The 15,406-nt window shown below is 55.6% G+C and overlaps 1 protein-coding gene across 1 annotated transcript in view; it reads right to left on the bottom strand.

Annotated features, from left to right (window-relative positions):
* The window catches only part of GABBR1 (gamma-aminobutyric acid type B receptor subunit 1), a 31,451-nt gene extending 19,534 nt beyond the window's left edge, over positions 1-11,917 (bottom strand). Inside the window, exons 1-11 of the mRNA XM_075532741.1 lie at positions 11,648-11,917; positions 11,159-11,252; positions 10,402-10,605; positions 9,477-9,662; positions 7,790-7,810; positions 6,319-6,479; positions 3,019-3,153; positions 2,479-2,649; positions 988-1,089; positions 671-736; positions 9-200 (exon numbers count right to left, since the gene is read on the bottom strand). Of these exons, the coding sequence (XP_075388856.1) occupies positions 9-200; positions 671-736; positions 988-1,089; positions 2,479-2,649; positions 3,019-3,153; positions 6,319-6,479; positions 7,790-7,810; positions 9,477-9,662; positions 10,402-10,605; positions 11,159-11,252 (1,332 nt within the window). The 5' untranslated portion in view covers positions 11,648-11,917. The remainder of the gene's footprint in view (positions 1-8; positions 201-670; positions 737-987; positions 1,090-2,478; positions 2,650-3,018; positions 3,154-6,318; positions 6,480-7,789; positions 7,811-9,476; positions 9,663-10,401; positions 10,606-11,158; positions 11,253-11,647) is intronic.
* Between the last annotated feature and the right edge of the window lie 3,489 nt (positions 11,918-15,406).

The raw sequence follows: 15,406 nt of genomic DNA on the forward strand, positions 1-15,406 counted from the left end.
TCGCTCACCATGTTGGAGATACTTCGCGTGTTGTCAGGGTTCAGCATGACGATCTCAGTGGTGATGTGGCCCTCCACTGCCTCGGTCATCTCATCCACCGTGCAGTTGATGGACGGGTCATAGGTCTTGAACCAGTTGTCAGCGTACCACCCAATGAGGAACCAGACATACTTCTTCCCAAAGAGCCGCTCCTTGTACACCTAAGGCGAGAGAAGGACGGGGCTGCCGGGGGTGGTTTTCCTTTAATGGGTTTAACTTCGTTTCCTGCTACTCGGCCTCTTGGGAATGCAATTAAACAACAGGGATAAAAGGGGAAATTTCCAATGCTGGAGGGGTGAGGAAGGCTGGGACAGCGCCCCTTCCAAGGTCCTCCCAAGCCCAAGCGCCTTCATTTCTGGGTGGCCCACCCAGCCAGTCAGGAAAGAAGGTGCTCAGAGGCTCATTGGGAAACACAAAGCGGTAGGGCAATGGGCTCTGGAGGAAGTCCTCATTTAGAAGCGGAGGGTGACGTCAACGCCAGACAGGGACACCATCTCAATGGTCACCTCATAGTCAAACATTTGTCACCACCCTAACTAAGCATGCATGCAGGGAAGAGCCCCCCATGGGAAACCCAAGGTCAAGGTCCCACCCAGTTCCCCTCCCTCCTCGGAGTCTAACTCCACCCCACCTCACAAAACACTTTGCGGGCTTCCGTCTCATAGAAAAGTCCCACGATGATTCTCGCATCCTGACGCTGCGGGATGGAGAGAGAAACGGAGTCCCTGAGAAGGAGGGGTCTGGGAAAGCCTGAGGGGTCAGGAAGCACATCTCCCTCTTTGATTTCCTGTCCCAAGAAGCTCAGGGCAGGGTTCTGTTCAACAGGTCCCGGATACATGTCAACTAGAAGAGGGGGCTGATCTTGCCTAGCAGGCACCTCTACCTCGCAGAACCAAAGCCTGCCCTCCCCACCCACTGGCAGGCTGAGCCCACCATCCACCGTCGCACCTTGAGGTTCTTGACGGGCACAGCTGGGTCTGAGAAGAAGCTCTGACGGAAGGTAATCTCGATCCCAGCCTCCTTCACTCGCTCCTCTAGGTCGTCCAGAGTCTTGAGGGAAATGAGAGGTGAGAGGGAGAAACGTGGGGCACATGCAGGTGAGGCCAGAGATGCAAACTGGGGTGGAATATTTGGGGCAAAGAAGTAACTGTTCAGACTGTTCCTGAACTTCTGTCCTTTGGGGGGAAGCACTTGAGAAGCATTGGGAGGCTTACGCTGTGTCTTGGCAGTGGGGTTTCTAGTAAGCCCCGCCTTGCTCAGGGGTTATGTTCAGAAAGTCACCCACCCATCCCATTCTCAGCACCTCAAACAGCAATGAAGGGAAGGGAAAGTACAGAGGAAGAGCAATCGGAGGCAGGGACAAGATGCAATGGAGCTCAGGAGTCAGACCCACAGACCAGAAGGTTGCCCTGTGGCACTGAGAGAGAGTGGACCAAGGGCAAAGAATGACCCCACAGGCAAAGCCAAAGAGAGACAATAAAAGGGAAGGAACTGACTGCCTTCTTATTAAAAATCAACAACCCCAAAGCACCACGACAACAAACAGTGGCCATCCCAGCAACCCAATCGTGCCAAAGGGTGATTTTCAATGGCTGTGAGCTCTCGGTAAGCAGATGGCCAGGTCTCAACTCACCAAACACGGCCATCAAGTAGATGCCGACCCACCGTGATCCTACAGGACAGCACAGAACTGCCCCTGTGGGTTTCCAAACTGGAGTGCTTTCCGGGAGTAGACTGCCTTGTCTTTCTCCCTAAGATGTGCTGGTGGTTTCGAACTGCCTACCTCGAGAACCGCATGTAACCACTATCACCACGAGGGCTGTAGGTGAATTCAAGGCAACCTTTCTCAGGGCTTGACTCCTTCTTCCAGTGTCAGTTCATAGCTTTCCACTCGCCACCTCCACAAAACTCCCCTCCCTATCACGCCACCAACCTCCCCTACCTGTCAGCATCTTGAACAATCAGACACGTGTGCACTCATTTCTCTCCCTCCCACATCCATTTCCATAGCTCATTCCCTCGGTTCCCACCCATACTACCCCTCCCCGCTCCCACCCGCAAGCAGCCGGCCCCCCGCCCCACTCCTCTGTCTCTGGGTCTTTGGGATTTGCTACCTTCCTGGGCCCCTTATCAGAGTCCCTCCCTCCTGTCTCTTGCCTCAACTGTGGAGTGGACCTGCTGTCATAGAAGTGAGTCACTCTGGAGTGTATCTGTCTGGAGGACAGCATATTGGACAGAAAAAGGAAAATCAAGCACCCCAAGACGCCGAAGAGGATCAGGAAAGTGCACCAAGTTGTTCCTCCAGCGTCAGAGAGGACACGTGCTCAGCCAGGCACGAGGCGCTCTCAATGAAGCATCCTGCCCCCAGAACACGGATGCTAGGCCAGGTCCCACTCCACAGCGTTTGAGCAGAAAGACCCCCACACCGCCCCTGCTCACCGAAGTGAAGACCTCGGTCGTCTGCTGGATGGTGGCGATCTTCTTCCAGCCCCACTTCTCGAAGAGCTTCACCCGAGTCGGGTTGTGGAGCGTGGCCGACGGGTGGGTTCGGAAGAAGGTGGGGAAACGCTGCCGGTTGGACAGGGCTGGCGAGCTTGAGCCGTAGGACAGCTGAGGGGAGCGGCACGGGGTGGTCTTCACGGAGCGCACGTGGCGGCTCAGGGCTCCTCTACCCCTCTCTTGATTCTAGTTTTCTGTCTCCCCACCTCCCCACTCGTGTCCCTGGAAAAATGATTCTCAAAAAGCCCACGGATCCCTTCCGCAGGAAGCTTTCTCCTGATGTGACTTCAAGCCCTGCTGATGAAGAGCGAGGTGATCCCGGGCAGCCTCGGCAGACCACTGCTGCTACAGAGGCAGCACAGGACTCTGAAGCTCGGTCCTCCTAAGTCCACTTCCTCAACCCCCTCACCTCCTTCCGAACAGCCACCCAAGGGAACGCCCCCCACCCCACCCCACGTTCTGGTGATGGGCTCTACTTACCACGATAAGATTCCACATCCTGGCAGCCTCGGCCACCAGGGTGGAGACAGAGCTACAGCCAGGCATGAGGATGATCTTGATGGGGTCATTGTAGAGCAGTTCATACAGGTACTTGGTGGCTTGGCCTGGGTCACACTGAACGAGGAGAGCGGGCTGTCAAGAGAGCCCTCCCTTCCCTGCAGCTCCCACTCTTAGCCGTGCCTGCAGTGGGTTCTCCCTCTCTCTCTGCTGAACCCCCATTGTTCCACTGTCTTCTTCCTATGACGTCCTGCTCCTCCTTTGTTAGACACCCTCCTCTTTCTACCACCTGGCACCTAATCTCTATCCTGTCTTGTGCACACCTCCTTCGGTGTTAATATAGATGACGGGCTTCAAAAAGCTTGTGAAAAAATTCCATTGTCTTTTCATCCCAGTTTTCCAAACACTGTGTGAAGTCCCCTAGTTCATCCTTCCCCGCCCCTGCGTTTCCAGCTCCTCCTCAGACATCCCCAGTCCCATCTTCCCTCCATCACCCCAGCCTGTCATTATATACTTATATGTGTATGCTCCAAACTTTGGTGGCTGGGAAGGAATTCACAGGCATAGGAATAAACTCTCCCCCCAGAGACCTTTCTCAATGCTATATTATGCAAATGCATCTTTCTGCGTGCGCCCCGCCCCGCCCCCCACTCCTCCCATCCAAGTGCATCCCCCACTTCTCTGTGCAGAACTAGAGGTAGGTAAGCCAGAGAGAACAGGAACCAGAGCACTAGGGGGTCCTGCTTAACAATTCACCCCCTCCTGCTGGGCCCTGACATTTGAAGGGCCCATCACAAAAGGGAGGCTGAAAGCAGAGGACACTGACAGGGGTGGGGGTGGGGGAGCGGGGAGCAGAAAGAAAGAGCCTGCAGAGAATAAACAGAATGGTTTAAGAGCGCTTGAAAGAGTGAGCGGCTTGGAGGTAGGGCAAGTAGGAATGGAAAGATGGGGAGGAAGAAAGGGATGATGGGAAGAGGGGAGATGGGGGAAGAGGCAGCCCTGGGTCTCTCACTGCTGAGTCCCCTCCTGCTGAAATGTAACATTTCAGAAGCGGCTGGAGTCCAAAAGGAAGTGGAGGAGAAATGGAAGCCAGTGGGGAACGAGGGCAGAGGGGACAGAGAGGAGGCGCAGAAAACTGGGGAGGATGAAACGGGGAGGTGGGAGGAGGGGAACAAGTAGAAAGGAAAAAAAGGAGCCCCCCCCCACCCCAGTCTGTTGGCTTCCCACTGAGGCCTGACATTTGGGACACTGTGGGAAGTTATAAAGGGGGAGCCAGAGAAGGCTGGCAGTGGGCACAAACAAACCCTCACCCAGAACTCTCGGGACCCACCCCACCTCCCACCACCCTGCAAAAGGCAGGTCTCCCTGCCACTATCCTGTGGTCTCCCAAGACCCTTGTAAACCGTATCTCACGAATAAGTTTATAAGAATAATGAAAACGTATCAAAAAACTGGGACGTGTCTATGCTGCCTTCTCAGTGTCTCTGGTCCCCTCCCTCATTACTTAGCTACCTCGGCTTGCTTCGTTCTGCTTTTTCCGCAAACCTATTCTCCCACCACTTCCGGATCTAGGAGACCAGGCAATTGTCAACCCTCCCCACAGCCTTCCTCTGTTCCCGCTGTTTTCGCTCCAGCAAAGATCTGGATTCACAGACAGTAAAGGATGCGTCCTAGTCCTGCCTTCCCAACCGCCCCACTGCTGCCAGTCCTTCTCCCCTCCAGGTCCTCATTTGCCCCACCCCACCCCCAACACCTCCAGGGAATCACCTGTCACGGTGGATGAGCCAGGGCTCCCTGACCTTCCTGTCACATACCTATCACATAGCGGGCACCCATTTCTACCTGTCTCTCTCTCCACACCCACACCTCAGCCCAAGCCAATCAGCTTCTTAGCCTACTGCGCTCGACCTGCCCACCACCTCTGACCCTGAATTTCGCTATCCCCTGTACCTCATTCCTTTCGGGGACCCCCCCCCCTCTCTCCCCAGAGCTATCATACCTGCAGCAAGCACCAGGGTACACCTTCAGGGCAGGGTTTCTCTTAGTACAAAATGCAGCTACTTGGGACTCATCTCTGACCGAGAAGTTAGAATCTGTATTTTTAACAAACTCCTCCGAGGATTCTTGTGAACACTGAAGTTGATGGAGCCATTGTGGGTCAGAGTGGCAGGATGGATCTGAAGTGCTCTCTCCGTGTAACCTCTGCTCTTCGTGGTCTTCTTCACCCCTCCGTCTGCCCCCATCCCGCTCACTCACTCCAATGCCCACTGCTCAGTCTACAGTGTTGTTCTAAAGAGGGGTTTAACTCCTCAGTCCACTCCAGGTGTGAAATCACCAAGCCTTCTCCTCTTTACTCTGAGCCTATTTCCCCCTCCTCCCATCCCTTCAGTCCCTTTCTATGGGGATGAATTTGAAGTCACAATTGTTCATGAAAGAAGTCTCACGATGGGACCCTGCACATACCCAAATGTTCTTCCCATTCCCCTGTCCCCCTCCCCATCCTCCAGCGATGCAGCAGCCCAGACACTACAAAGGAAGCTGAATTCAGGACCCAAGTTCCATAGGCTGCCCCTTGATTTTTCACATGCTTTCGCTTCTCCTATATTCTGGCTGCTCCCAGTCCCCAAGCTATTATGAAGGCTCCCACCGGGACGCTAGGTCTGCCCCATTTTCCCAGGGCCTATCTTCATCCATCACATACCATATATCCGCATCGTTAAGGAATCAAGGATGAAGGCAAGAGGGGGAGTCAGGCTGCTGTTTATTGTGATCAATAAACTAGTGTCTCAAGTCTCTCCAAATTCTCCTCATTCCTTGTCTATTCCATCCAGCCCCAACCCACGCGTCGCGAGGAGACTTACCTTGTTACCATGGTAAATGTAAACCCCTGATCCAGCGCTCACCTCTGACAGTCGGCTCCATCCATCCCCCAACCCATCCCAGGCTGAGTTTACTCCCGGGGAGCAGGACTGGCTGCAGCCCGGGATCCATCATCAGTCCCCCCAAACCCAGCCCTGCCATTCACCCCGGGGGTCTCCGCATAGAGTGAAGTATCTGCCTCCCAAGTGATACCATCTTGAACCCCTAGCCCCTCATCTTGAACCTCCTGTCCTGTGATTCTCCCTGAGCCCCCATACCCCCAGTTCCTGCCCCTTCCAGTCACAGATGGGGGGACTCCTCCCTCAAAAGGCCAGAGGCAACTCCGCCTGGGCTCATGCCGCAAGCCCTCTGGTCCACCCGCCCCCCCCCCAGTTCCCCACCGACCCCCAAGTCCAGGGTTACCTTACTGTCGTGGTGTATGAGCTTGAGCTCATAGTCCGGTAAGATGTCCCTGCGGCTATTCACGTCCTCCAGCGCCATCTCCACCGCGGGCTGGCAGGCCTGGCCCCCGGGCCAGCCCCCGCTCATGGGGAACAGCGCCCCGATGTACACAGCGCGCCGCTCTGAGGAGGGGTGCGGGGGGACCCGCGAGTGAGGCCGCGGGAGATGGGGGGAGTGGGAGGCCCACAGCGGAGCCACCCCCACCGCCATCACCACCAGGAACGGCAGTGGCCACCCCACCCGGGGGGAGGGGGCCCCCGGACCCATAGTGGGGGGGCGGGGGTAGCCGCTGGAGGAGGGGGAGGAGCTCAGGGGGGACACTTTTCCCGGGGAGGGCTGCTGAATGGGTGACGAGAAGGCGCCTCCATCCCTGGTCTGGTGGGGAGGAGGGGGCAGCAGGCAAGATCAGCTCCTCGGGCCCCGCAGCTCCGGCTCGCCCCGCGGCCACCGCGGACTCTCCTCGCACTGACTGACCGACGGAGGGGGGAGGAGGAGGAGGAGGATGTGGGGCTGGGAGGGGGCTCTGACGTCACGAGCGGCGCGCAGCAGCGGGGTGGGGGGGCGCACAGGAGGAGGGCGGGGGAGGAGGAAAGGAGCAGGGAGTGAGGCGAGCGCCGGTGGGGGGGGAGGGCCGGGGGAGACATCAGTCCAAGGGCAGGGAAGGGGAGGGGGCAGGAGAGGGGCGATCGCGGCGGGGGCTGTGGGGGCGGCGAGAATGGCCGTGCTAGGGCAGGGTCTCATTTTGGGGGACCGCGGGGAAGAAGGGGGCGGGGAAGGGGCGTGCCAGGAGGGCGGGGTGGGCGGAGGAGGCCGGAGCAGCTGGGAGCCAGGGACCGGGCGGCGATGGGCGGGAAGGAAAGGGGCTGTCCCCGGGCATCAGAAATGGGATGGAGTGCGAAGAGTGCAGGTCTGAAGGCGGGTAAGGAGAGCGGGGAGGGGTGCTGGGGGGAGGAAGAGTTGGGGTGGAGGGCCCCGGTGTAGCAATACAAGACAGAAAGTTGAGGCAGGGGAGGCCGAGGCTGAGAAAGGGTGTTGAGACCAGAAAGGCTAGGATTTAGGGAGGCTCTAAAAAAGGGGACGTGCGAGGCCAGGCCAAAGATGGGGTGCGGGGATGACCAGCTCGGTGACGTCCTGGGGACACTGTTCGTAACATGCTTCCCCGGAAGGTGGGGGTCTCCCGCACCCTGCCCCACCGCCACCCCCATCCCCCTGCAGGGCGTCCGCCCCGGAAACCTCAAAAGAAGTCTGGACAAGCGAGTGCAGGCGAGCAGTGCGTCCAGTGGGAGCACAGGCCGCGGAAAACCGAAAACCGGGGCTGAAGCGGGAATTGGGGAGGGAGGACGGCGACAGACAGACTGGGCCCCAAGGCCTAGGGCCACAGTAAGGGGGTGGAGAATGGTTGCGGGGCACGCAATAGGGATGCTCGGCTCACCTGAGTGTGGCGTTCGGTTCGCTGGCAGCGGGAAAGACGGGATCAGAGAACAGTTACCACGGGCGCCCAGCTTCCCAGGCCTGATCCCCAGCCCCCTCCCACACCAGTCCTTGCCGGCGGCCGCGGCGTTTCTGGGGGGGAGGTGCCTGGCGATAAGAGCAAGGTGGAGCTGGGGGTCAGGATTTGTCGGTTTTTGGCTTTTATGTCCCATGGCTAAGGCTGGAGCAGGCCCTTGCTTTGCTGAGCCTGAAGATGATAAAATTTGAGGTCTCTCTTTATGACAGAAAGATTGCAAATATAATTGGTTTGAACCAATTGCTGTAAATTTTTCTGGCTTTTAGCACATGTGATATTAGTGGGCCATCAGTAATAAGAGGCCTATGGCGTGAGAGCCCTCAAAGCATAAGCTTTATTAGCTTCCTGGTAAACCCAGTGACAGAGATCAGGGAGTGGAGGATAGTCCTTTTCTACAATTGGATCCCAGTGTCCAGAATTGTAAACTAGACGTAGAATAACGGCGTTAAGTAATGAAATCAAGGTCTGAGCGTCCACCAGGAGCTCAAAACTCAATCCATAGCCATAAGTCAGTTTCAACTCCGGGACGGGGCAGAATTGCCCCATTGGGAATTTTAAATCTCTAGACGTGCAGAATACTTCATCTATCTCCAGCAGAGAAACTGGCAGATTTTAGTTGTTGGTGTCGCAGGTGGCAGGCAAACTGCATCACCCACCACACCAGCAGGGCTCCTTTCTACAAGAGTAGAGACAAAGAAACCAGCTGCCATCAGGAGACACAGCGGGAGGGTCTGGGTGATCAGGAAAGGGGGACACTTCTGATACTAGATGACCAAAAAGTGGGGAACACAAGGGAGTTGTCTGGGAGGTAACTGAGTGTAGAAAATGATTATCCTCTTCCTCCACCCCCTAATCTCTGCCACTGCCATCGAGTGGATTCCGACTCACAGCGACCTATAGGGCAGGGTAGAATTGCCCATGTGGGTGTCCAAGACTGTCACTCTTTACAGGAGTGGAAAGCCTCCTCTTTCTCCCATGGTGTGACTGATGGCTTTGAACTGCTGACCTTGTGGTTAGCAGCTCAATGCATAATCACTAAGCCTCCAGGACTCCAATCCACCCATAATACTCTGTCAATTCCGCCTCCGATTGTAGGGCTTCTACCCCAATACTTTCCACCCCCAGATCTCCTTCCCAATCTTATTGTTCTAAATATGACATGAAATTTATTTGTTTTCTCGATGACATGAGGAAAGAGTAGAGATATAGTAAGGAAGGAGGAGGTTCTAGAAGAGGGTGTTGTGGAGAAAGCTCAAAGTTGAGAGAAAAGGGCTGAGGTTGGGGAAACCTTTAAGGAGGATGACCGGAGGGTGAGATTTATAAAGGAAGAGAAAATGTAAGGCCCAAGGCTTGGAGTGGGGAAAAGATATTAAAATAGGAACAAAAGAAGGTATACTTTTGGGAAGCAATACTTTTGAGAGGAATTGGAGACAAATGGATGAAGGAAAGAATTAGGCTTACCCCTCTGTCCCACCCCAAGTCCCTCCACCCAACACACACACAGACACACACACTTTGTCCAGAGCCCTGTCCCTTCTCACCACCCATCCCACTAACATCTTTCCCCAAGCATCCTCAGCAGAAGCACGCAGGGAGCCCTTCATCCCCTCACCCTGGCAGCGGGGCTTGGCGCTGCTCCACAGGCCCTGACCACAGGTGCTCCGAGAGCTGCCCACCAGATGGAAGTCGGGGTCACATCGGAAATCCACCCGGGCTCCGTCCAGAGCTGGGAGATCCCCACCCGTTAGGAAAACTTTCCCATTTTCCAGGGTCAAATAAGACTTGGAGCAGATTCGGACTGTGGAAAGATAAATAAGCAGAGCGGGGTTGAAGGAAGCTGCCTTTCTTCTGGTTGGGTTTGGGGTCCAGCCCCAGTCTATCCTGATAGAAGGACGGAACACACCTCCCATCCCATTCCTTAACCCCCTCAAAAGAACAAACTCTGCAGCCAAGTCTATTCCCAATGCTATAGGACAGGATAGGTCTCCTCTATAAGCTTGTCCCGAAGACCTGCTGGTGGTTTCCAATTGCTGACATTGCAACAAGCATAACCACTCCCCCACCAGGCAACCCTTAACCCTACACATTCCCTAAAGGGAAATAAAAAAAGAAAAGAAAGGCATTTCCACTGTAGAACCCAAGATGGAGCTATAAGCTCATAAAATAGGGTCCTTTCGAAGTTGGCTACAGTGGGCGCTTCTCAGGCTTGCAAATGTGTGAATGGAGATGGCTTTGGATGCACAATCAGAGATGCCTTTCTTTGGGATTCTTAGTTCATATTAATAATAAACCGACTTTCACCTCACAGGCATGCAGTCTCCGTGGGAGCCAAAGATAGGTAAACACGTGATAAGCTCCTTAACATTTTGTTTTGCTCCGCCTGCCCCCAGACAAGTCCCTGGGAAGCCCCTTTTGCATAGTAACTGTTCAATAAATGCCTTTGTGGGTTCGGCTGCGCTTTGCAAGTAGTGGATGCTAAGTTTGGGGGGGGAGAGGGGAGGCCCTGAAGCCGGGAAGGGTTCTTCGAGCTTACTCACCACAGCGGCTGGGTGTGTCCATGTCTGTCCAGGAGCCGTTGGCCAGGCACTTGCGCACCTTGGGCCCCACCACCTCGCGCTCCCCACGGCACACATACTCAATCTCATAGTCCACCGGCAGGAAGTTGATAGCCTTCACCTGGTCCCGAGTCAAGCCCCGGTACCTGATGCCCCCTTCCCAGGGTGGGTGTATAATGTGGCAGCCTGGCGGACGCGTCCGGGAGGCGTGCAAGGAGAACGTGGGGACACGGAAAGGCAGAGTGAGCGGCCACCGGCCGGCTGGGGAGAGTAAGGCGTGGCCAGTGGGCAGGCGGAGGGGTGGGGTGTTGGGCAAAGAGCGTGGGGACTGGCACAGAACCCGGGACTAAAGGACAGCGATTTAAGGCCGCAGGGGCTTTGGGCAGAAGGGAACACCCACCTGCAAGGTGAGGGGGGCGGAGTGCAGGTTGTGGGAAATGGGGTAAGTGGGGGGTCCAAGGGCGATGGAACTGATGAGAAAGACCAAGATGGCACATTTGAGCTGAATCGGGCGAGAGGGGGCATGGGGTGGGGCGGGGTGGTCCTGTGTAGTAAGCTTAGGGCAGAGTAGTAATGTTGGAAGGCGGAAAGGAGGCCCGCAGGAGTAGGTGGGGCCGACCGGAAAGGACCGTCAGGTAGTAAGGGATGCTGTGCAGGGCTGCTAGGATACTGAGGACCAGAAAAAGGAGGTGGGGGGCAGAGGAGGAGGAGGGCCCGAGATCGCCAGAGGAGGGTGCACCTTCCGAGGTGGTGTTGGGGGTCTGCGCCCCGCCCGCGCCCAGGGGGCGGAGAAAGAGCCGAGCCAGCAGCAGCAACAGCAGCAGCAGCAGCATCTGAACAAGAGGCAGCCGTGAGGGCTGGACCGAGCCCCGCCGGACACATCCGGCGGCCGGCCTCCCAGCACCCCGTCCCCGGGTCCCCAGGGCAAGAGGAGCGCCCCGCGGAGGAGGCGGGGGCGGAGCCCGGCGCGGGGTGGGGGGAAAGGAGGAGAGATGCCTGTCCCCACCCTCCTCCAGCCTCCCTCGGCCCCCCACCCTCCCGGGACTCCACCTCTCCCCACCTCCTCCCCGGGCCCCCGGGGCTCGCCCGAGCCGGCGTCCCCACGCTCCCCATCCTTCCCTGGCGCCCCTACTCGCCTCTGCCCCGCGGGCCCAAGGCTGTGGCCTGGGGGGCGCCGGCCTCCACCGCGCGCCCTCGCCAAGCCTCGCTTCTCCGGCCCTGCGCTTACCTCGACGCGCCGCCCGGCTCCCCGGCTTTCTCCGGGCCTCCAGGCCCCGAGCCCGGCCGCTCCTCCCCGCTCCCCGCTCCTCTACCTTCCTTCCTCCCGGCCCTGCTCCCCTCCAATCCGGCCTCCAGCCCGGCCAGGGGCTCTGCCCTCCTCTTCGGTTTCCTTCAGACCCCACCCCCGTTTCTCCTTTCCCGGGGCGGCGGGAGCCGGGAGGGAAGGAGGCGGCGCCGGGCACCGGGAAAGCTCCCGGGCGGAGGGAGGAAGGAGGGTGCTAGGGAAGACTGGGCGGGGGGAAGAGGGGGGGAAACCGGGGAGAGGGCACCTCCCACAACCCGAGCCCCGGGAACCGCCCCGGATCTCGGCCCCGCCCTGGACCGCCCACAGCGCCGGGGGGCGGGTGGAGGGCATCCCGGTACTCCTACCCCCCACCACTAGGGACCGGCCGGGGAAACCTGGTTGGGGCCGGAGAACAGGATCCTGGAACGGAAGCAGGTGCGGGAGACGGTTGCAGGGAGAGGAGGTAGCCCTGGATGGAGTGGTGAGAGGCGGCAGGCCGAGGCCAGGGCACGGAGGAGGAGGGAAGCTGGTGGGGGAGCAAGGAGAAATCAGGGTCAGGCAGGAGATGGGGAGGAGGGGGGGAAACCAGGGAGGCACCTGGATGGAGGAACAACGAGAGAGCCGATAGACCTGAGCGGCCCACGGGTCCAGCACCGCCTACTCCGTGAAGGGAGCGTCCAGAGGTTGGTTGGTAGCCAACGAGGGGGAAGGGGCAGCAAGAAAATTAATTGAGGCAGGAGTTGGGGGCACAGAGAAAAGACAGCCCCCTGGTTGGCAAGAAACCGTATTTTCTCGGAATCCCATCAAGGCCTAGTACTCAGTATCTCTTGGCTGAAGGAGACATGGATCCGCATCTCTAGAGACAGGGTGAAGTAGGTGGTGTGTATACACACACACACACACACACACACACACACACACGGTTTTTGTTCTCCAAGAGGCATTTGGGCCTAGAGGTGAGACAGAACTAAGGTTCTCCACCTGCAATCCCTTTTAAGAACAAATATTTCGTACTGACCCCTTTACTCTCCTGAGTGGGAATTCATAGATATACAACCGATCTCCACAAATTAAAAAAAAAAAAGGCTTCCTTATCTGAACAATCGAGGTGGCACTGAAAGAACAGAATCTGTAGTAAAGTGATATAAACAGCTTTTGAATGTGTGAGTGCTGAAACGCGACAACAGAGAAAGTTGTAATGAGGTAGACAGATGCTTCCACCTATCCACGAAATCCCAGACAGGAACTGCTCCGCCCGCGGCTCATACAGGTGCTGAGCCGGTGAGTCAACTCCCTCCAGCATGCTGCCTTCCACGGCATGATTTAATGAAATGTTGAACAAACACTTGGTAGCAAAGTCAGGCTTCCCTACATTTACGCAGAACTGTAATTGCATTCCTAGAAAGTTCAATTGTATATTAAAACCATTAAAAAAACTATTAAATCCTAGACTTAGATAATTAAGCATGGCTTCACCTACATGAGTGTCCTGGGGGACATTGGAGAGTCTGGAGGAGGGACAATGCATTGCCCGGGCTGTGCTTTGAAGAGTGACTTGCAACCTACCCAGTTGTCAGTAGTACTTGCAACCTACCCAGTTGTCAGTAGTACTTGCAACCTACCCAGTTGTCAGTAGTGCGGCCTCTCCATCACTGTCATAACAAAACACACATCATGTTCAACAGGTCCCCTTGAGAACTACTGGCAGAAAGGAGACAGAAGAGGGTAAGGCAGGACTTCTTACATGCGGACAATAACCACCCTCCCTTCGAGTGGTCTGTCCCCCCAGCAGGGCAGAAACCAAGAAATGTGAGTATCAACTGAAATAAAATGATGGTGTCTTGGACACCTTGCACCTTGCTCAGAGGAGCCTCGTGCTCTAGTAGTTATACATTGGGCTGCAGGGCCCAAGGTCAGCTGCTTGAAACCACCAGCCGCTCTGAGGAGAAAGGCTTTCTACTCCTGTGAAGAGTCACAGTTGAGGAAGCACATGAGGGCAGTTCTCTACCTTGTCTTCATAGAGTCGCTAGGAGTCGGCGTCGCCTACCGGGCACTCAGTTTGCTTTTTTTGGTCTTCATCTTGTACGGATCTGCACTCAGTACTCGCGGAAGTGGCAGTCAAGAGATCGAACAACTTATTGCATAGGTAAATCTGCTGCACGAGACCTCTTTAAAGTGTTGAAAAGCAAAGTTGGTATAAGGAATAAGGTGCACCTGACCCAAGCCATGCTACTTTCAGTGGCCTCATATGCATGTGAACAGTGGACATTGAATAAGGAAGTATGGAGAAGAATCCATGCATGTGGATTGTGGTGCTCACAAAGAGTATTGAACATGCCGTGCACTGCTAACAGGACAGACAGCTCTATGTTGAAAAAAGGACAACCAGATGGCTCCTTGAAGCAAGGATAGCAAGACTTATCTTACGTCCTGAGGACATGTCAGGGGAGGCCAAGACCCGTAGAACATCATGCTTGGTAAAGTAGAGGGGAGGAAGGCCCTCTACCAGATGGACTTACTCAGTGGCTACAATGAACTCAAACTTAAGAGCAGTGGTGAGGAGAGCGCAGGACCCAGCAGTGTTTCGTTCTGTCGTAATAGGGTTGCTATGGGTCGGAACGGACTAGAAGGCACCTACCAACAGCACCAACAATGGACGCTTGGAGCAAGTGGTTCCCCCAAATGCTTTGGGGTGAAGAACATTCTGACTGGTGCTTCCACGGGCAGTCTCCACAATCATGCTGGTCACGCATTCTTCCCTAAAACTCTTTAGTATCCCTGCCTGGTGGTCCTGGGACCTCACACGCTGTGTGCTCCAAGGACACTACACAAAGCCTGAATCAAACCAGTTCTCATCAGGTCGAGCCCCACTCCCAGCAACCCCAGGTGTGACAGGGCAGACGGTCCACAGGATTCCCAGAGTTATATAACCTTTCGGAAGCAGTTCACTATGGGCACCTCTGGGTTAAACCTCCAAAGGGTCAAGTGCTTAACTGTTTGCACACCCAGGGATCTTTCTTTTAAAAAAAAGCAAGCTCACTGCCATCGAGTTAATACCAACTCATAGTGACCCTATAGGACAGGACAGAAGTGTCCCTGTGGATTTCTGAAACGAACTCGTTTACGGGAGTAGATAGTCCCATCTTTTTCTCTCAAAGCAGTGGGTGGTTTTGAACTGCCGACCGTGGGCATTACCGCCTAACAGGTCTGAGCAGCTCCCAGGTCCTAGGCTAGTCTTTCCTTCCCGCCATGTCTCGCTGGCTTCCTGAAATCAGGAATGGGAGGGAATATCCTGGGAAAGGAACGTGTATGATGCTGTCAAACTGACCATTGTTTTTGCTGATCTTCATCGACGCACTGCCTGAGAAGGTGAAGCTCCTGCATGTGGAAACCCCAAAGCATCGGTGAAGTGCACTGCCATGTGCACTCATTTTGCAAACACGTTTAAAAAGGAGATCAGTGATCTCATTGCCATGGGAAAATACCAGAGCCTGAGTTTAAAAAAAAAAAAAAAGTGCTCGCTTCGGCAGCACATATACTAAAAAAAAAAAAAAAGATCCAACATTTGTACAACTGTGATAAAAGATATGTTTTTTAAAAAGGAAAGAAAGCACATCAAAATGTTAACAGTGTTTTCCTTCGGCCATGAATGAATTGGTAACACGTTGTGTCATGTTTATTGCTCAATTTTGTTACAAGTGT

Source organism: Tenrec ecaudatus, chromosome 1 (assembly GCF_050624435.1).
Source record: "Tenrec ecaudatus isolate mTenEca1 chromosome 1, mTenEca1.hap1, whole genome shotgun sequence".
Classification (NCBI taxonomy): domain Eukaryota; kingdom Metazoa; phylum Chordata; class Mammalia; order Afrosoricida; family Tenrecidae; genus Tenrec; species Tenrec ecaudatus.